At 40.0% G+C, this 22,098-nt stretch overlaps 1 protein-coding gene across 2 annotated transcripts in view; it reads left to right on the top strand.

Moving 5' to 3' along the window:
• Nucleotides 1-20,022, top strand: part of Strn (striatin) — an 84,133-nt gene extending 64,111 nt beyond the window's left edge. For both annotated transcript variants that reach the window (XM_016003429.3, XM_006984844.4), the window contains 9 exons: nucleotides 2,166-2,302; nucleotides 6,980-7,155; nucleotides 10,045-10,092; nucleotides 10,871-10,992; nucleotides 11,842-12,009; nucleotides 14,834-14,974; nucleotides 15,988-16,095; nucleotides 17,111-17,197; nucleotides 17,289-20,022. In XM_016003429.3, coding sequence (XP_015858915.1) covers nucleotides 2,166-2,302; nucleotides 6,980-7,155; nucleotides 10,045-10,092; nucleotides 10,871-10,992; nucleotides 11,842-12,009; nucleotides 14,834-14,974; nucleotides 15,988-16,095; nucleotides 17,111-17,197; nucleotides 17,289-17,458 — 1,157 coding nt within the window. In that variant the 3' untranslated portion in view covers nucleotides 17,459-20,022. The remainder of the gene's footprint in view (nucleotides 1-2,165; nucleotides 2,303-6,979; nucleotides 7,156-10,044; nucleotides 10,093-10,870; nucleotides 10,993-11,841; nucleotides 12,010-14,833; nucleotides 14,975-15,987; nucleotides 16,096-17,110; nucleotides 17,198-17,288) is intronic.
• Nucleotides 20,023-22,098: the final 2,076 nt, after the last annotated feature.

Raw genomic sequence — 22,098 nt, 5'->3', positions numbered from 1 at the left:
TAAAATTCTTGGGCTGGAGAGATGTAAAATTCTTTCTCTTGAATTTTTTGGTTGTTTCTAGTTTTTCACAGTGCAATTCTATGGCATACAAATACAAAAAAAATTCAGGGTTGGAGACGCCACTTTGTGATAGAGCATCCACCTGTCCCACAGAGCTCAGTTCTGTCCCCTGCACTAGGGTAGAGGAGTGAGTGGAGGAGAGAGTATTTGCTTGCATATTTAATTGTCTGTTACTAAAGATTCTTCACCCAGCTTTCAGGAAAAGCTTCCCTGCTAGGTATAGCATTTGAAATTCCAGTTAGTTTTCTAAAAGCTCATTAAGGGCACCATTGTAACCTGTTTCTTAACTTATGAGGCCAATGAGAGCAAGATGCCCACCCACTTAGAGACATGATGTCCCTGTTGCTTTCTCTTCTGACTGCTGACTAGACCTTCCTAGAGTATTAATTAGTCAGTACTAATGACCTTCCTAGAGTATTAATTAGTTAGTACTAATCCACACCATGGTCCATCCCCAGAGCCTTAGGTTTCAGGGAGGAGGTCATTTGTATGAAAATGTTAGAAATGAAAAAACAGGACAAACAAGATACCTGCTGAATGCCTAGTCTCCTAGGCACACATGAATTATTTGAAATTTTGGCCTGAAAATTACTGTTTGGACACTTTCACTCCGCAAACACGTGGGTTTTTTGAACCCTCCAGATGATACGCTGCATTCTAGGTGAAGCCCATTTTTATTAATGCCATTCTTGTTTGTTTGTGGTTTGATAATAGTTTAATTCATATTCTGTTTTACGCTGATAGTGATTTTCTTTTTTCTGACAAAGATTTTGAGTTTCTGTTACTACTACTAGCTTCTTGTCACTATTTATCCCCGGCTAACCTGAGCTTATTATGTAGACCAGGCTGGCCTTGAGGTTCATCTGCTTGTGCCTCCAGAGTGTTGGGATTAAAGGTGTGCACCACCACACCCAGATACCACCACTGTTTTTAAAAGCAAATAACTATTATTTAATGTATTCAACAAGTAGCTATTACTAAACATGATTAGCTGAAGCACAGAAAAACAACTTTAAGTCTGCTGTGTACTCGATATGATTAACTCGATTCTTTGTTTAAAAGATAACATCTTTTTAGCAAATGCCTTGACTTGTTAAATTTATCTTAAATGTTTCTAATCAGTGAAGCAACCTCCTCTGGAAAGGCAAGCTCTGGTGCCTTTTTGGAATTGTTTTCTTCATAAAATCTTAATTTAGCATTTTGCTTTTCATTGGCTCTTTCTTCAGTGATGCTTGTTGAAAAGATTGAAGTGTGCTGTGTTCAGAGTTACAAAGTAAGAATGTTGGAGTTGATTTCACAGTAAAGCTCCATCTCAAAGCACAGTTGACATCTATTCAAGTTCTGAAATGGATTTTAAAACCTCTTGACATGAAATAAAGCATGTGTACTAATGGGAACAGCGCATTAAATCTTCACACATCAAAATTAGCCACTCAAGAGGTAGAGGGTTCCCAAGGTGGAGCATCCTGTGGGGCCCTTTAACCACCCGTCACTAGATAATGCTGACTTTTCACACTGTGTATCCATTTTTCTCAAGTAGGCACATTGTATAGTTTTCATTTTGAAATGTCTTCAGTATTCGAGATTATAGAATTGATTAGTCTTATTTTGAATGAGACCAATAGTGTTCAACATATAGCAAGAACCACTTGTTAGTAGACTTCATAATTGATAGACATTATTTGAGTAATTAGCATGAAATATCAAATAGAAAATTTACTATAATCATACTATTTTCTACATAATAATAAAGGAAAGGACAATAAATTATTAGCTTTGCTTCTGTTTTACTTTTCTAACTAGATGCTGCTGCTAGCAGGATAATGTATGAAAGAGCAGTCTTTAGGACTTTTCTGCTCAGGAGATTTCACTGTTTACAGAATTGTCTAACAGCAATGTAAGATAGGGCCATACCCCCTCTGGCCTGTAATTCTAGCAGTTAAGAGGCCGAGGCAAGAGAATTGCCTTTGTTCTGGGCCAGCCTGGCTCCAAAAACAAAAATAGAGCAAACAGGAGTGTACATGGTCCCTTATCAGAAATGTAATGCAAGAGGTGAGACTAGTTGTGAAGTGTCTAGGTGTGTAACTGGGCTTTGTTTCCCTCAGTGGAAGCGCTGACGTTTCCTCCTTCTTCTGGGAAGTCATTTATCATGGGAGCAGATGAAGCCCTCGAAAGTGAACTGGGGCTCGGAGAATTAGCAGGCCTCACGGTGGCCAACGAGGCAGACTCGCTGGCCTACGATGTAAGTAGTTGTATTTTGTATGTCATCACTGTGTTGATAGAAAAAGATGGCAGAGGTAAAAACTTTTTCACAAGTGTGGGTCTCGGTTTAGTTTTAATTTCAAACTTTGCAAAGACGGATGTAAAAATGAGCTGACATTTTCTAAGTAACCTGGAGATTAAAGTTAGAGGCTTTGTCTAGATCTGTAGGTCACTATAGCGTGTGTGCGCCTTGGTTTTAGGTAGGGAAAGGAAGTCTCTTTTCCATTGCAAAGTATGAGCAGTGTTTTTGGTTAGGCGCCTGCGATCAGTTGATGTCTTACTTCCCAGCAGCGTTTGCCTGCCTCTTCAGTATATTATCCAGTGTGGGCTCCCTGGGTAGCCCGGCCTTTCCTCACAGCCTGTTGACTTCTTTTCTACGTGTCCCTACAACAGAGCTTGTCCAAATTACCTAGTCTACAATGGCTAGAAGCAGAATTTCCCATCGCGTACTTTTGTCCTCTCTCCCTAACCACGGAGACTTTATTCAGTAGCTGAGGACTCAGACATTGTTCTGATGCAAGCTCACTTCTTCCCCTCTGGAAAATTGGTGTTATCTCTTCACCTTATTTTCAAAGGTAGTTCTGCGTTTTATTAAACATTCCTGCAATCTATTGCTATACTTTCAAAAAGTACAAAATGAATTAATGGCATTTTGGAGGTTCTTGGTCTCAATTAGATTCTTTTTTAAACCTTGCAGATTCTTTGTGAATGTATATTACAGTTTCAGGTTTTGTCAGATTTCTGTTTGTGCAAACGTGTGTCTCAGTGTCTGTATGTATTTATTGTGCTTTTCCTTTGGTTCTTTGTATTCTGTTCTGTCCTGTTCCACTTGGTTTTGTTTTATCTTATTATTATTTAGACGTCTGGTTTCTGATGAGAGAGAAAGGGTGGAAATTCAGATAGGAGGGGAGGTAGGGAGGAATTGGGAGAGAGAAACTGTAATTAGAATATGTTGTATGAAAAAAATCTATTTTTAATCAAAGAAAAAAAGCCATCACCTTCAAATCCCTCTGCATCCAGAGTCTGTGCCGTACTGGCTGCAGGTTTTATGTAGTTGAAGTGAAGAGGTTGACGTTGGCTATGTTCTCAGTTGAAGACTTGACTTGGAGAAGACCAAGCTCTCTCAGAGAGAGTTGTTGGCAGGCTGTGGCTCTTGCTGGTCATTGGCTGAATACTTTACTGTGTTACCGCATGGTCCCTCTATGATGTCCACACTCTGAGTGCATGTGTAAAGAGAGAACGCAGGCAGGAGAGTAGCTCAGTGATGGCCTTGGATTCTCCATCTCCAAGGCCTCTTGAGTTCTGGTGTGTGACAGAACTCAGCCATTTTAACGTTTTCTGTTTCAAGTTTATAAATCTTGTTTCTATCTTGGGGAAGAAAGAATTACAAGTCATAAAAATGTGAAAAAAATGTGATCATATTTTAAATTGACAAGTTAGGGTTTCTATTGCTGAAATAAAACACCATGATCAAAAGCACCTTGGTTAGAAAAGGTTTTATTTCTGCTCACAGTTGCACATTACAGCCTGTCATGGAAGGAAGTCAGGTAACCAAAGCAGAGGCTGTGGAAGAATTCTGCTTACTGGCTTGTTCAGCCTGCCTGCTTGCCTGGTTCCTCCCTCCCTCCCTCCCTCCCTCCCTCCCTCCCTCCCTCCCTCCCTCCCTCCCTCCCTCCCTCCCTTCTTCTCTTTCTTTTTTTATTTAAGAAATTGTTTTATTCATTTTACATACCAACCACAGATTCCCCTCTCATCCCTCCTCCCACTCCCCCCTAGCTTTTCTCCCCCTCCTCCAAAACAGTAATGCCTCCCTCCCATGGGGAGTCAGCAAAGTCTGGCACATTCAGTTGAGGCAGGACCAAGCCCCTCACCCTGCACATCAAGGCTGTGCAAGGTGTCCCACCATAGATAATGGTTACAGCTTATGTACTAGGGATAGATCTTGATCCCTCTGCTAGGGACCTCTCAAACAGACGAAGCTACACAACTGTCTCCTGTATGCAGAGGGCCTAATCCAGTCCCGTGAAGGCTTCCACAGCTGTCCGTCTAAAGTTCGTGAGTTCCTATGAGGTTGGTTCAGTTGTCCCTGAAGATTTCCCCATCATGATCTTGACCCCCTTGCTCATATAATCCCTCTTCCCTCTCTTCGACTTCCAGAGCTCAGTCTGGTGCTTGGTTGTGGATCTCTGCATCTGCTTCCATCAGTTACTGGATGAAGGCTCTATGATGACAGTTAGGGTATTCACCAATCTGATGACCGGGGTAGGCCAGTTTAGGCACCCTCTCCACTATTGCTAGTACTCTAATCTGGGGTCATCCTTGTGGATTCCTGGGAATTTCCCTAGCACCAGGTTTCTCCCTATTCCCATGATGTCTCCCTCTATCAATATATCTCTTTCATTGCTCTCCCACTCTGTTCCTCCCCCAGCTCGACCATCCCATTTCCTCATTTTCTCATTCCCCCTCCCCTTTATCCTCCCCCCACATTCCCAGTTTGCTCATCAAGATCTCTTGTTTCTCCTTCCCAAGGAGAAACATGTGTCCCTCTTAAGAGTCCTTCTCGTTTCTTAGCTTCCCTAGAGCTATAGGTTACATTCTGGTTATTGTTTGGTTTACATCTAGTATCCACTTATGAGTACATATCATGTTTGTTTGTTTGTTTTTTTTTTCTGAGACTGGGTTACCTCACTCAGGATGATATTTCTAGTTCTATCCATTTGCCTGCAAATTTCATGATGTTACTGTTTTTTACAGCTGAGTAATAATGTAAAAAAAAAATGAGTAAAACCATTGTGTGTATGTACCACATTTTCTTTATCCATTCTTCAGTTGAAGGGCATCTGGGTTGTTTCCAGGTTCTGTTAAGAATAATACTGCTATGAACATAGTTGAGTATGTGTCCTTGTGATATGATTGAGCATCCCTTGGGTATATGCCCAAGAGTGGTATAGCTGGATCTTGAGGGAGATTAGTTCCCAATTTTCTGATAAACCACCATACTGATTTCCAGAGTGGCTGTACAAATTTGCACTCCCACCAACAGTGAATGAGTATTCCCCTTGCTCCACATCCTCTCCAACATAAGCTGTCTTCAGTATTTTTGATCTTAGCCATTCTGACAGGTGTAAGATTGTATCTCAGAGTTGTTTTGATTTGCATTTCCCTAATAACTAAGGATCTTGAGCAATTCCTTAAATTTCTTAAATGTCTTTCAGCCATTTGAGATCCTTCTGTTGAGAAGTCTCTGTTTAGATCTGTAGCCCATTTTTTAATTGGATTGTTTGGTATTTTGATGTCTAGTTACTTGAGTTCTTTGTATATTTTGGAGATCAGCCCTCCGTCAGATTTGGGGCTGGTGAAGATCTTTTCCTATTCTGTAGGCTGTCAGTTTGTCTTATTGACCGTGTCCTTTTCCCTACAAAAGCTTCTCAGTTTCAAGAGGTCCCATTTATTAATTGTTTCTCTCAGTGTCTATGCTACTGGTGTTATATTTAGGAAGTGATCTCCTGTGCCAATGCATTCAAGACTACTTTCTACTTTCTCTTCTACTCTGAATCAGGTTCAGTGTAACTGGATTTATGTTGAGGTCTTTGATCCACTTAGACTTGAGTTTTGTGATGACAGATATGGATCTATTTGCAATCTTCTATATGTTGACATCCAGTTATGCCAGCACCATTTGTTGAAGATGTTTTCTTTTTTCCATTATACAGTTTTGACTTCTTTGTCAAAAATCAGGTGTTCATAGGTGTGTGGACTAATGTCAGGGTCTTCAATTTGATTCGGTTTTTATGCCAATACCAATCAGTCTGCTTTCTTAAGGCCCAGGACCACTAGCCTAGGGGTGGCATTGCCCACAATGAGCGAGACTCCCCCACGTCAATCACTCATCAAGAAAATGTACCACAGCCTTGCCCATAGGCTAGTCTGCTGCAAGCATTTTCTCCATCGAGGTTTGCTCTTGCCGGATAACTAACTTGTTGATACAGTTGACATAAAACTAGCCAGGACATAGGCTTAAAGGAAAAAAAAAAACAAAAACAAAAAACCTAGTTCTTTGACCCAAATTATTTTCTGTCTACAGTTTGAATTGAATTACTTGATTTTGAAAACACTCTAATAATTATTCAAGCTTTCTGTCACTGTGACATAATAACATGAACTAAGTAACCTGTTAGGAAGGAAGGCTCACTTGAGTTTCACTCCATGTTGGTTGGACTTGTAGTGAGGTGTTAGTGTCAGAAGAAGCCGCTTGCTTCATGGTATTCAGGAAACAGGGAGAGGAGAGGCCTGGGCTTCTGCTTCTCCCAAGGATAGGCCTTTCAGTGATGTCACTGTGGCCTAGGCTCCATCTGCTGAAGACCCTACCTCCTGGGAATGCCACAGGCTGGTGACCAAGCCTTCCAGAACATTCAGGATTGAAACTGGCAGTAGTGAGATCTGTTTGGGATCGTTATTTGCCTGCACTTTAGATCAAATTATACTAACCGTTCTCTTATTATACATTCCTTATTTCTTCAATGAAAACTGCCACGGATTGCTAATCTTGATAATTGGTTTGTTGTTTGCTTTAAAAAATACATTGTTTTGAGAGTTGTACAGTGTAATAGTTTAATAGCAAATCAGCTGTCCCAACTTGATGTTTTTTTTTTAATAGATAGCAAATAATAAAGATGCCTTGAGGAAGACGTGGAACCCTAAGTTTACGTTACGAAGTCACTTTGATGGCATCCGAGCCCTTGCTTTCCACCCCATCGAGCCTGTTTTAATCACAGCATCCGAGGACCATACACTGAAAATGTGGAATCTGCAGAAAACCGCCCCAGCCAAAAAGTGAGAAGATTCTGCTTTTACTTTTTTTAAATGTCTAGTTAAATTATTTATGAACAGGAAAAGACAAATTTTAAAATAATTTTCTGCACCAGGCAGTGGTGGTGCATGCCTGAGGCAGAGGCAGGTGGATCTCTGTGAGTTCGAGGCCAGCCTGGACTACACAGTAAGTTCCAGGAAAAGTGCACAGAGAAACCTTGTCTCCAAAAACAATAATAATAATAATAATAATAATAATAATAATAATAATAATAATAATAACAACAACAACAACAATTTTCTGTTATATTTCCCAAATCTCTCTTCTGGTTCTTTATTATTTACCATGTCATAGGTAAATCCTCCAGACAGTCTTAAGGTTTTTTTTTGTTTTTGTTTTTAATTTTTAGTTTTTCAAGACAGGATTTCTCTGTGTAGCTTTGCGCCTTTCCTGGAACTCACTTGGTAGTCCAGGCTGGCCTCAAACTCACAGAGATCTGCCTGGCTCTGCCTCCCGAGTGCTGGGATTAAAGGCGTGCGCCACCACCGCCCGGCCAGTCTAAGGGTTTTTATCTGATGGTTCCCAAGGGTTTGTGACTGCTGATTACAGTCCTTATGCATAAGCATTTCGAGTGACTGTTTTATTTATAAGCGGGGCCTCTTCCTGGCAATGAAGATCCCTATTAATGTAAAGAGATACAAGTAGGAACAGGTAGTATTATTAAACCTCACGCTGGTCCATTATTTACAAAGTTTGGATTTACAAAGTGAAGACACGGTGAAGGGCTTGCCTATGGCCTTACCTTTTTCTCTGACAACAAGTTTTCCATACTCACCAGTTTGTCTAAGCTGAATCAGGATACTGTTGTCTTTGCTTGGCTATTCATCCTTGGCTTGGTGTATGAATGTCAACAGGCACACTGTCCTATAAACTGTTTCCTTAGCCCCCAAGCTAGAGCAGGTCTAGTTGATGAGGCTCTTCTGGAGCTCACCCTCCATGGATCCATCCCCTCATCCAGAACCAGCCTCCACCAGCAAGGATCCCTCTGCTGTGTGAGGCACAAAAGTACAACTAAGTATAACAGACCGTAACACAGGCGCCACAGACGTTGTACTGCTTGTAGGAGACGCTGCTGCCCAGTTTAAAAGGCACAGTCAGGATAGGACAAATTCTGCATATAGAGTGTGCATAAGGGTCAGCAGAGGGGTGATTCCCTTTGATACGCTGTGCCTTTGCCTGTCTGATTCCCAAGTCACAGTATGCTAGTTCTGATTCCAGCTCAGTCACATGGAGCTAAATGTAAATATCTGATTTAGGAAAATAGCAAAAACAAATTAATAAAGTATCTACACAAGCAAATAACAGTAGCCTAGTTACCTCTGAGCTGAATGACTTGAGAAAAGATAATGTATACCTACAGATTCCTGCAACATGATGTAGAAAATGGTGAGTTCTTGCCTTTAACCAGTGTCTAGGATGAATCCTTGCCTATTGGGTAAGGCAGTACACTCAGAGTCCAGGTCTTAGAAATGAACCGATGACTTGGCAGTTTCCCCAGAATGAAAACACAGAGAAGTTAAAGTACCATTTGCTGAACTCCTGCTGTGTGTATAGTTCGGGCCTTGACTTTTTATATTTAGGTTGTCATTCCTGTTGAATAGTTGATGCTATCTAGATTTTGTTTTATTTTAAATATAGGATAATTTGAAGTTCTGAAATAATTAAAACTTCCCTGTATTAGTCAATTAATGATATAACTGGAAATTACATTCTGAAAATTACCCGTCACAGCCCTGTTTTTTCTTGTGAATGATGCTCTCTCCTATTGGTGGATGAATTAACAGTGTGAGGAGGCCCTATAACATTAGTGGACATACTGTAACAGTGTCAGGAGGCCCTGTAACATTAGTGGACATACTGTAACAGTGTGAGGAGGCCCTGTAACATTAGTGGACATAATGTAACAGTGTGAGGAGACCCTGTAACATTAGTGGACATACTGTAACAGTGTGAGGAGGCCCTGTGACATTAGTGGACATACTGTAACAGTGTGAGGAGGCCCTGTAACATTAGTGGACATAATGTAACAGTGTGAGGAGGCCATGTAACATTAGTGGACATACTGTAACAGTGTGAGGAGGCCCTGTAACATTAGTGAACATACTGTAACAGTGTGAGGAGGCCCTGTGACACTAGTGGACATACTGTAACAGTGTGAGGAGGCCCTGTGACATTAGTGGACATACTGTAACAGTGTGAGGAGGCCCTGTAACATTAGTGGACATACTGTAACAGTGTGAGGAGGCCATGTAACATTAGTGGACATACTGTAACAGTGTGAGGAGGCCCTGTAACATTAGTGGACATACTGTAACAGTGTGAGGAGGCCATGTAACATTAGTGGACATATTGTAACTGTGTGAGGAGGCCCTGTAACATTAGTGGACATACTGTAACAGTGTGAGGAGGCCCTATAACATTAGTGGACATATTGTAACTGTGTGAGGAGGCCCTGTAACATTAGTGGACTTACTGTAACAGTGTGAGGAGGCCCTGTAACATTAGTGGACTTACTGTAACAGTGTGAGGAGGCCCTGTAACATTGGATGAATTGTAACAGTGTAATGAGGCCATGTAACATTAGTAGATAAGTTGTAGCAGTGTGAGAAGGTCAGGTACCATTATTGGACTAATTGTAACTGGGTGAGGAGGCTGTGTAACAAGGTGCCACTGCTAAGGTGGGAGTTTGTCCATGCTGTGAAGGTACGATTGGGATTAGATGAGCCTCTGTATCTTGAGGCTGAGGATATTATACCATGGAGTCTATTTCTGACCACAGCACTATGACTTAGTTCATACTGTTCCTGACTGAAATGTGGGATGCTAACAGTCATCATCTTTCTCTGCTTTAGGAGTACTTCTCTTGACGTGGAGCCTATCTATACGTTCAGGGCTCATAAGTAAGTATGTGACTGTTCTTTATTTTAAGCCAACATCTTTTTCTTATTTTTTTTGGGTTTTTGGAGACAAGGTTTCTCTGTGTAGCTTTGGAGCCTGTCCTGGATCTTGCTTTGTAGCCCAGGCTGACCTTGAACTCACATAGCTCCAACTGCCTCTGCCTCCCGAGTGCTGGGATTAAAGGCGTGCGCCACCACCACCCGGCTCGTCGATTGTATTTTTAACCAGTAACTTTTCTATAGTAATTAAGTATTTTCTTAATTTTCACTTATGTATAAGAGGCATGTCTTCACTTGATTTAATCATAGAAATTGACAAAATGTAAAGGATGATAAAGTAAATATTTTTCAGGTTTAGCAGACCATATGCTCTCTGTTGAATTTTTTTTTTTTTTTTTTTTTTTTGGGTCCTCTTGGCTTTTGGTTTGTTTTTTGTTGGGGATTGAACTAAGGGTCTTAATCATGTTACATTCTTGGTTTTGTTGTTGCTGTGTGTGCTGCCATTTTAACCTTTAAAAATGTAAAAAGCATTCATAGCTTGAGGACTGTACTAGGACTACTGGATGAATTTGGCCTCAAGGCCATAATTTACCAGCCTTTGGTTTGGCAAAGAAAGAAAAATGAATAGTACTTCACTAGTGTTTTTAATCATTGTTAAAAGCTGGAAAGTAGAAAGGCGTTTGAGCAATTAAACATTCTAAATTTTGACAAGTTACATTGAAGAATTACTGTTTGAGACTAGCAGTTTACTTAACAGCTGTTGATTGACTTGATGTCCCAGAGGTCCAGTGCTGTGTGTAGTCATGAGCAGCAATGGTGAGCAGTGCTACAGCGGTGGTACGGACGGACTGATTCAGGGCTGGAACACCACCAATCCCAACATCGACCCCTATGACTCTTACGGTATGGGCTTTACCACAGTTCTGAAACAGCGTTGTCTTTTTATATTCTTTTCACGGTGTATAGTAAGGGTAAAATTATATATTTAAAAAGCTAGTAAAGAGAAGCATGTCTTTATTTCATTCAGAAGGACTCCTGTAAATAGCTAATGCTAAAGGTAAAAGTATGCTGTTCTTGAGGAAGAGTTCACCTCTGCAGTCCTCCTGGACAGAAATAATTTTGGTTGATGCTTGCTATCTTCATGTTAGACATCTGTCCCTTACTGGAAACATTACAAGTCATCTGTAGTCATATTTCAGTACTGTTTTTGACAAATGACTCTGAATGCGGGCATTATTCCCTTGCTCAGTTATTGGAAGGAAATAGAAGAAGCTAATTAGTTTTACAGTCCATGCCTTCAAAATATTTATTATAAAGGGCCTCAAAGGTTAAAGAATGGCCTTCTGGCTAGGTTTAGTGGTATAGGTCTGTGATCCCTGAACTTGGTGGGAGAAGAAGAGAATTGTGGGTTTAAATCAGCCTGGTAGAGTTCCAGAATAAACCCAGGCTGTCTGTCTGTCCTCCCTCCCCCATTTTAATTTCACTACCAAACTAAAGTAAACATAGAATAAACATTAAAATAGAGCTTTTTTAAGAAAGCAAACTTGTGCTTCTTAATTCTGATTTAGAATTTTCAAACTCTGTTTGTATAGTTCCAAAACTATTCGTAATTGCAACAGCATTTCAGAAGGCTGATGAAACTAGGAAGATTGTATTATACTGTTTTCGGGTGCTCTGGTTTATGTTCTGCGGTGGAACCTAAATGCCTTCACGGTTTTTCTTCCTGGTTTTGCACTTTCTTGTTTTACACAGATCCTTCTGTTCTGAGAGGCCCTCTGTTGGGCCACACAGATGCAGTGTGGGGGCTGGCCTACAGTGCCGCACACCAGCGGCTGTTGTCCTGCTCAGCAGATGGCACTCTCCGCTTATGGAGTACGACGGAGGTCGCTCCGGCACTGAGTGTGTTCAATGATAACCAAGGTACAGTCCCTAAAATTAAACCTTTCCAGATCGTCTATAAAGTATCCTACTCTGAAAAGGCGAACGAATCAATGACTATATACATTTCTAAGTTTGTTTTTTAACATAGCAACATTATCGTTTGACATTTCGATGTATGTATAATTCTTAAAAACAGCATTTGATGAGAAAGAAAATGGGGTTTAAATTTTAAAAACTGAGACCTAATTTATTTTCAGTGAAGATTACAGATGTTAGGGATGTCCTGATGCAGCTGGTGAACAAATGCCATCCTGGAGCTGGTATAGGTCTGGAGCTGGACCATTTCTTCCCGTCCCTCAGCTGCTCTGTGACTTTAGGCAATCCCGCCACATATTCCCAGCCAGTGGGAGCTGTTGTGGAGATGACTTTCATCATTAGTTTTGTGTATTCTGAACTGTGATAAAGTAACGGTTTCGCATGTAATCTTGGTGTCTGGCTTTTCACCTACGGTAATGTTGGTGCAGTTCAGTGTCAGTTTATTCCCTTTATTACGTAAGAGCATTACATTAAGCTACAGTTTGTCTATTCCTGTGTCTCCTGAGAGACACCGAGGCTGTTAGGAGTGAAGTTGTTATAAACATTCATAATTTCCATGATTTATTCATTTACCTCTTGGTATTTACTCAGGTTGGTCCAGTGTGGGGCTTTTAGGAATAATTTATCATGGACATTCATAAGTTTTCATCATGGGTAGTAAAGACCTTTCAGTAGAATTTCTGGGTTTTAGGATGGGTGTTTTGTTAAGTACCTTACATGAAATAACCAGCTTTGTCCCGTAGTGCTTGTGGCACTCTATAGCCCGGGCTACAGCATGTGTGAGGAGGGCCGTCTGCTCTGCGTCCTCACTCACCTGATGCGTCTTTCTTCTCCATTCTGGCCTTCCTGTGGGCACGTGGTAGTGGCCACTTCTGCTTCGGTGTTGAATTCTTGGCCACTGTTCCTTACTTTTCACTTGCTGGCTGTTCCTAGATCTTCTGCTCTACCATTTTGAATTATTACCTTGCTTTAGTTAGGTGTTGAACCAAATGAAGCAGATAATTTTATTTTTATATTCAACATTCTGTTTGTTTGTTTTCTTGTGGCACTGCATTGCTGTGTAGCCCAGGTTCACCTTGAATTTGTTGTCCAGGCTGTCCTCAAATTCACAGTCCTTGGGCCTCTACTTCCGAGTACTGGGATATGGGGAGTGTGCTACCACAGTGGCTTTACTCATTCTGCCTTTGGTACAAATGAGTTCCGGGTTTAGTCCCTGTCCTACTTTTTTTGTCCGGTGATTTGCACGCTAGACAGATACTCTACCTTTGAGTTATGCTCCAGACCACAGAACACCTTTATTCTTCAGCAAGGTCATAGCGTGCACTTAGACTTTGAAGACTTAATGCCACGCAGGCAAGTGTGGTGTTCCCGAGCTGCACTCCAGCCCTAGGTGGATTTGTTACTGTTTTCTGTGCTTCAGGATGGAGTTCCCACTGTCTCACTCTGTACCTGAAATGGAAGTGGAAGCTCGTTTTCATTTTCTTTTTTTGGCATGAATTACATTCAAGATGTTAATTACACTCATGATATTCATTAATTACACTCATGATATTAATTACATTTGTGGTATTCGTTGATTATATTTGCAGTATTTATTCAATAACTATGATATTCATTAATTACATTAATTGTATTGATTTATTACATTCATGATATTATGTCCTGATACTACTGTCTGTCTGTGGGGTTTTTCCATGACACAGAACAGAAATTCTGTATTTAGGAAATCATTGCTCTATATTCCTTTCTCCCCCATCTTGAGATAACGTCTAATCTTTCTGTCTTTGTGAATTTGTATATTCTATGTATTTCATGTAATACAATTCTATAGTATTTGTCCGTTTGTTTTTTTTTTTAATGTAAAAACACGTACAACTTCAGGGGAAATAATACACAGATAGCTTGAACATAAAAACAGGTTGTAATTCAAAAGTCCAGAGTTATTTGAAACTGGAAAATATTTTCTGTGTAGAAAATAGTCAATATGATAACATTTTCCAATAAGCTCTTTTAAACCAAATAATAGCTGAATTATACATATAAATATTGATTAGATTCTGGGATACAGAAGAAACCTATCTTTATCTGTTCAGGGAGCTATGTTTTACTTAAGTTGTGTAAGTGAGAATCCTATTTATCTTCCTATTCACTGTGATTTACTGCAGACATTTTTCTATAAGCTAATCCATACTCTAAAAAGATTTTAGCCTCCCCTCCTGAAAGTATAGCCAGTATATCCTTTCATCAGCTTGATACGGTACAAATTCTTATCCTAATAGTGAAATGTTTCACTGAGGCTTGCCCAGTGATTGGGCAAAACCAAAATTTATTATAAGCCACAGTCATCCTAGGGTCCCCCCTGCTAGGTAGCCCCCCTGGATCTGTGGGTTGCAGTCTGATTGTCCTTTGCTTTATATCTAGAATCCACTTATGAGTGAGTACATACCAGGTTTGTCCTTCTGAGTCTGGATTACCTCACTCTTATTTTCTTTCTAAATAAGTTGGGATTCTATGAGTGGATTAGCAGAATAATGGGTAGAAAACATTCAACAGGTAAGGATAGTAAAATAGACTAAGGCTAAAAGTTACAAAAGAAATACCCTGCCCTGAATGGTTATAAAATAACTTATTCCAGTGTTAAGCCTGATTTACTTAAGAGAATCATACTTTTTTTGTTTGTTTGTTTGTTTGTTTGTTTTGCATTTTTGAGTACTTTCTCAAGTAGACCTTTTAACTGTCATTCTCTTTGAATATTTCTGACACTCAGAACTGGGAATCCCTGCCTCGGTGGACCTAGTGAGCAGTGACCCGAGCCATATGGTAGCATCATTCAGCAAAGGATATACGAGCATCTTTAATATGGAAACACAACAGCGAATTCTCACTTTAGAATCCAATCTAGATTCAAGTATGTATACTACTTTTTAAAAGTCTCTTTATTCATTTTTAAACTTAATCAAAAGTATAGCTGCCTGAGTCACAATGAAGAATGCTTAAATTATAAAATGTTCTATTGCCCAAACCTGAGAACACACTTACTTTAAAAAAAAACTTTTCTTGTTTTAAGCTTCAGCACGGTCTAAGCAACCAAACCAAAACAAACAACAGAAAAACTGCACCCAAAGAACTTATTCCACATAGCCATGTGACATTTTCTGTTGTATATTGCAATAACAAACTGAATATAGTAATTAATCTCTTCGAAAACTCTTAAATAGTATACAACAATTATTAGTATGCTCCTTAAAAACTCAAAATCTGGTGGACAGTAAGATGATGGTCTTTTCTGTTATGGTGCAAAGAGGAGCCAGGACGACCGAAGCCTCCTTTCGTGTTTATCTTTAGATCACAGCTGCATGGAAAGAGCTCCATGTTGGAAGGACCTGAGGTCTAACTTGGAAGATTATGTGTATATCGGTGGTGTTTGTTTTTGTTTTGAGACAGGCTCTCACTGTGAATCTCTGGCTGGCCTGAAACTCACTATGTAGATGAGGCAGGCCGATCTTGAACTCACAGAGATCCACCTGGCTCTGCCTCCCCAGTGCTGGGATTAAAGGTGTGGGTCACCACGCGCAGCTGATAGGACTCTGTTAAGGTAGCAAACATCACAAAAGTGTAGACTTGGATGTCCTCAGTGTCTCTAGGCCAAGTCTTAGATGGCAGCATCCTTGAGTGGCAGGCGGGGGGAAAGGAACTTGTGACGACTTTTAATCACCTGTCGATGTGCCAGTGTGGTTTAGCCTAGGCAGCTCTCATTTTATAACACTGAGGCTGGGAAATCATGGGAGAATAACTGAACCACAGCCAGACTAAAGTCGCATTGTTTATTTTTCCCTGTCTGTTTGGGTATTCATATCTCCTTTCTGTGAAAAAAAAATTACTTTGACTAATTTGTATTGATTTTTTAATTTTCCTTTTTAGCAGCCAATTCTTCCTGCCAAATCAACAGAGTCATCAGCCATCCCACTCTCCCGATCAGCATCACTGCTCACGAGGATAGGCACATCAAATTCTATGACAACAACACAGGTAAGAGCTTACTAAGGACCGAGCCGTGCTGAAGCAAAACCAGCCACTTACTAAAAGTAAGCTAATTATGGTGTCTGATGGCACTTTGTAGTCAGGAATAAGCACTGAAACACTTTCTCCACTCACTTCTCTTCATTTCATTCGAATCTGCTACGGCTATATTATACAATATGGAATGACCTTTTTATTTTGTTTAACAGTAAGCAGATAGCATATTCTAAGCCCACAAACCTAAGTACCAATAAAAATGATCTGTTGCAATCCATGAGGAGTATTAATAGAAACATGCTGGAAGCAGAGGCTGGTCGTTGTGTTGTTTCAAATTGCAAAAGCTGCATTCTGTTGTTCAATATTAAATAGCTTGATTCAGCGTTGTGTATGAAAACCCTCAGGTCATTTGTTTTGTGTGTTTTTCCACAGGCCGGTCTTTTCTTGTTGTACTAAAATTTGAGACCTGACTGGATTGGGGATGGGGTGTTCCTGGTTTTCAGCGGGCTGCCTTTCACCAGTCTGAGGAAGTGCACAGGGCTGAAGTGGGGGGGAAGGACTTTGTGCGAGCAGCCATGTTTCTCGGGCTATCTGCCCTTTCAGTATGGTCACTTGTGGTCATGCTTAGTTGCTAGCACTTTAATTTTTCAAATTCCTTTCTGTATATTGTTTCCACCAAAACTCTGGCCATGTTTTCTTTCTTTTCCTTTGTGTCTTTGAATTTGAACTGTCTGTCCTTATAAGCCCATGTAATTTAGTGATGTCTAACTAGTAATTAGTGAACTTGTAAAACTCACTGAACTTATTGTGACTTAAAAGACAGTCTCATCTGAAACTGAAGCTGTTTTTATTTTTTATTATTAACATGACCAGAGGCAAGAAGGGGAGATAGGTTATTTGAACTGGTGGAAAAAGTTGATCCGAGAAGTGCACAGTGATGTCTAGGGACACTAGTGTAGCACGGAGGTTGGCATATGATCAAACTGAAGAGAGCCGTCAGTAAAGATAACAATGTCTTTCTCCAAAGGCAAACTGATCCACTCGATGGTCGCCCACCTAGAAGCTGTTACAAGTTTAGCGGTTGATCCAAACGGCCTGTACTTGATGTCTGGAAGTAAGTACATTCGCTGTGGGTCCCTTACCTGTCCTTGTCCATCCTCATGTTGATACAATTGTTCCTCTCAATCTCTTTTCTTTTGGAATAGGTCATGACTGTTCAATACGCTTATGGAATTTAGAAAGTAAGACATGTATCCAAGAGTTCACAGCTCATCGGAAAAAATTTGAAGAATCAATCCACGATGTAGCATTCCACCCTTCCAAATGCTATATAGCCAGTGCTGGAGCCGATGCACTGGCCAAGGTCTTTGTATGATGTGACGCATCAGCTTCACCTTCTAGCTCTTTATTAAAAGTCAACTGCACAACAGAGACACAGAAGACCAGGGCAGGAATCAGCTCACCCTGCCCTCTTGTTCGGCTGAAGGAGCACAGAGAACATTTGTTAAAGTATAGTTTTGCAATCTGCGGACTGTTTTCTAAAATTAAGGTTTGTTCAGGTTGCTGCAAGCTCAGCTGAATCTGTGAGCCTGAAAACTTTCAAATTTCCCCCTAAAGAGGCACTTTTATTTCTGAAGTTGTTCTCGTTCGCTAGGCAGGCCTGAGCGAAAACAGGTTTAGCGTCTCCCTTCCTGATAAACAGGGCATGCTGTAATGGATCACTAGAGTTGGATGGCTGGGAATGAGTGGAGGGAACTTAGACACACTCTACCCTGAGACGTCTGCTCAACATATTAGGTAGTCAACCTAGCCTGTATCTGCTCTGCTAACCCGTGATGGAGAATGACCAGACAGTGTTCAGATGAGTTCCGAACAGAGCTATCCTTCCTGCTGCTCTCACGAAGCATGGCAGAGCACTTCACCTAGCAGCAGGAAAAGACGCAATACCATGTTAAGTATATTACTCAGAAATGCTAAACCAATACTTAGTTTGCAAACAGATCTCTATATTGCATTACAACTTTGAAAGTAGATGTGGTACCATTCTAAAGTTTAGCTGTCAAACATCCATTATGAACATGAGTTAACAGAGCCTGCTTTTACTAAAGGTTTTTAACTTCTCCAGGTTTGAGATTCTGTTTATTTTTAAGGGCGAACAGGGAATATCTCTATAATAATTTGTTTAAAAATTCGCCTCATTTGTGTGGTATTTATAGCATTAGAGTGATTATTTCATATTGATGAAATTTACTTCCTAATGACTGAAAAGGGAGAAAGCTGTTTATTACCCATTTCCCAACACCCATATAATTGGTTCAGATAATCCTCGATGTTTCTTCCCTGCCTTTCACATTCATGGTTTCTGACACCTACCATAAACAGTTAAAATCATAATTCCCATGTTGTATAGTCCAAAGCGAGTGGTCACCTCAGGCAGCTGCTTTCACGTCCCTGCTTAATGAAGCAGTGCACCCCGGAAGTCCTCTCCTGGTGTCGCTAAGGACTTCCCAGAGACCGAGACGGGAGACAGTGATGCCTGTGAGGTTCTCTCTCCCCACCCCATTGTTTCACAGGGACACACATGTCAACAACGATGAATCAGTACTGTGTCCAGATAAAACCAGGCCTGAAAATGGCAGGTTTCACATTTATCTGTGACCCATGTGTGGTCAGCTTTTGGGAGTCTCAGAATGCTACCAACTAACCTAGTGCCCTGCCCTGCAGACCTCCTACCTGTAACTGTCAGGACTCTTCATGCCCTTCACACAGAGACCAATATAAATGTTCAAAAGAAATTAATGTCCACCTTTTCACCAAAATGTATATGCCATAAAAATAGTATACCCATAAATATTATAACCCACGATAATGATTCCATTGCCACAGCCATGGCGTTTCTGGTGATCTATTCTTTGAAGTAGCATTCTCGTGGTGATATGGGTAATAATTGACATTTTAAAAATTTCTGCTCATCTGCCTTTAGAATTCTGCAGTGTGCAGGCAAATTTTCATTAACATTATAAGACCCATGCTAAATTTCCCTGGTTGTTCTATAGACATGCTGTAGTATTTTAATACAATTACATTTTATCTTTGTGCTTTGGTTAACAAACAGACCTAAGAGATCAATTGATATGCACAAGTGAATTGAGTTAAATGCTTATGTTTCCATGCAGATACAGAATTTTACACTGATGGGTAAATTTTTCCATCCTTCGTAAAATGAGCAAAAGGATTTTCTAACTGGACATTTTTAGGCTATTAGAAGATTTCCATTAGAAGTAGTGGATTTCTGACCACAGTCCCTGCTTTAATGACTTCCCAAAGTCTCCAGTGTGTGTCTTCCTCTTGTCACAATAGTCTGGAAACCAGGAGAGGCTGCCCTGTTGGTTCTGTGCCTCATTGATTCTGTGGGAAATAATCCTGAGCTAGGCGGAGTGTAATACAAGTGACAGAACTGTTGAAAGTGTTTAGGAAGTGTGCTTTGTGCCATTGGAGACTGTACATAGAAAGAGATTCTTCTAAACTAGCCCTGTTTGCTATCAGCCTGGACATGAGCCAAAGCTGTCTTCCAGCCAGATGGTAGCATGGACATTTCTCTGACTTTCCCCATCCTAATGAAAATTCACAAAATGAACAATTTCAAGATTCAAAATCATTGAAATGCTGTCATAAATATTTACCACATTGTAAATATTCTGGGTGAACTGTTTTGGAATAGTATGAAAATCAGCAGGTGGGTTAGGTCCCTGCCTTATTTTCATGTGCTATGGATACGTTTCTGGGAGCTTACAGTACCCTTCTCAAAACACAGCTGTCATGAGCTCATTTGCTACTCAAACTATAGACAAATAAGTGATAGAATGACCTTTCAGTATTTTTCTATTGAACAAATTTATCAATTTTTGCCATTAAACAGATAATTAGTTATGCAAAGTATTTAGCTTTTGTAATCATTTAGTTGTAACTAAAAGGGGAAAATTGAACTGTATCACTGATAATGAACTTTGTGAGAAATTATTTGTTTATCTGACTTCCATTCCTTCAGTATTCTTGCTATAAATTTCTTTTGGAGATAATGATTCTTTATTTGAAAGATGTCTAAAATGTATGTATATTTTATAAATATATATTATATATATTATAGGGATATATATAATATATAGACTATATATATATATATCTAAACCATGGGTGCATTTTACTGTTTGTGTTCTCATTTGGAGGTGGTATACTCCGAAGTTGTTGACTATGACGAGTGTTGTGCTGTTTGCTTTTACAGTATAATATATAGTTCTGTGTTTAAATTACTGTACATACTATATTCATCATAGGCTAGCATGCTTGTTTTAAAGACTGTCATTCTAGTTTATTAAAATCTGAATGTAAGAAAACCTGGCTATTCAAATGTGAATTGAAAAAATTCCATTCTCAGTACTGAACTATTTCCATTGAACATTCAAGCTTTTTGACAAAATGTGTCATCGAGAAGGCAATAGCTAGAAAGTGTGAGGTGCCTTTAAAAACTACAAATGCAGCCTTATAGCGAGGGTGAGGATTGAATCTGTGTCGGGGTGGGAGGGGGAAGAGAGAGCATGAGAAGTGTGTGTGTGTGTGTGTGTGTGTGTGTGTGTGTGTGTGTGTGTGTGTGTGTGTGTGTGTTTGCCAATCTGTGAAGATCCTTATTTGTGACAGTCAATGTCTTTTAATGTATCTGCTCAACTTCTAGGACTTCAGGGGACATTTCATGCACAATCTTTATGCTCTTTGGAGCACCTTATATGCTTTCCAAGAGTTTCGAATGTGAATCCCTAGAAAATTCAGTAAAGAATAAATAGCTGATTTTTAATTAAAATCAACTTCAGTAACAAATTATTGGTTCCCCAGAATGATGGGATTCTCATTGATGGTATAATTATTTAAAGCTTGCTTTTTTTTAGTACTCCATATATTTTCCCTGTTCACAAGAGTATGTCATGAAATTCTTATATGATGAGGATTGAACTAGTAAAAATCATTTTTAGATGAAACACTTGAACTAATTAAACTTCCACCTAAGAATAGTCTAGAAGAATTTAAATGGCCTCTCATATCTACCTCATTGTCACTGCCGCCATTTGAAGTAGGACGGATCCCTATGACGTTAGAAAGGTCGGCTGATGCCATTCGACAGTCTGTGTCCATTTGAAGTAGAACAGATCTCTGTGACCTTAGAAAGGACGGCTGATGCCATTTGACAGTCTGTGTTGGTGCTTCTCTCAGGCTTTGTCATCTCAGATGTATCATCACAAAGCAGACTGAAACATTTAGGATTAACTTTAGGTTTTTTGCTTGTTTGTTTGTTTGTTTGTTTTCCTCAAGGATTACTTAAAACACCACCAGTGTTCTTAGTGAGTGGAGAGAGTTGGACCCTGGTTGTTATGTGTAATATTTTTAACCAAGAATCAAGTTGTTGCTGTATTTACCTGAAGCTCCAGGCATCGTGGCACACTCTTGTAACCCCAGCACCTGAGAGGTGGAGGCAAGAGGATCACAAGTTCAAGATTATCCTCAGCCATATAGGGAGTTCAAGGCCAGCCTGGGCTACATGAGCCCTTGTCTCAAAAACAACAATAAAAAGTTAACCTGTAAAAAAAAAAAAAGTATGATTCTATTTGGCTTACTTTATTTTTTGAAAGTTATTTTCATACTCTTAGGTATGTAATTATTCACTTTACTGGCTTAGAAGTTGCCTCCATGACTGTGTTACTTGTCTGTTTATATTGAAGTACTGAGTGACACTGGGACTCTGGTTGTATAAAAGTAGTATCTGATGGAGTGTGTGTGCGTGTGTGTGCGTGTGCGTGTGTATGTCTATGTAATGTATCGTTTCCTAAAGTCCATGTTAGTGGAAGGTCAGAAAATGAATATATCTCTGTTTAGCAGGTCAATGATTTGAATCAATTTTGCATTTGCCACTGAAGGCTTTGTAATTGCCCGTATCAAGCATGCAGCTAGGTCCCCATGTCAGTGGAA

Source organism: Peromyscus maniculatus, chromosome 22 (assembly GCF_049852395.1).
Source record: "Peromyscus maniculatus bairdii isolate BWxNUB_F1_BW_parent chromosome 22, HU_Pman_BW_mat_3.1, whole genome shotgun sequence".
NCBI classification, from domain to species: Eukaryota; Metazoa; Chordata; class Mammalia; order Rodentia; family Cricetidae; genus Peromyscus; species Peromyscus maniculatus.
Note: the sequence above shows the minus strand (reverse complement) of the source record. Positions and strands in the feature narration are given on the sequence as shown.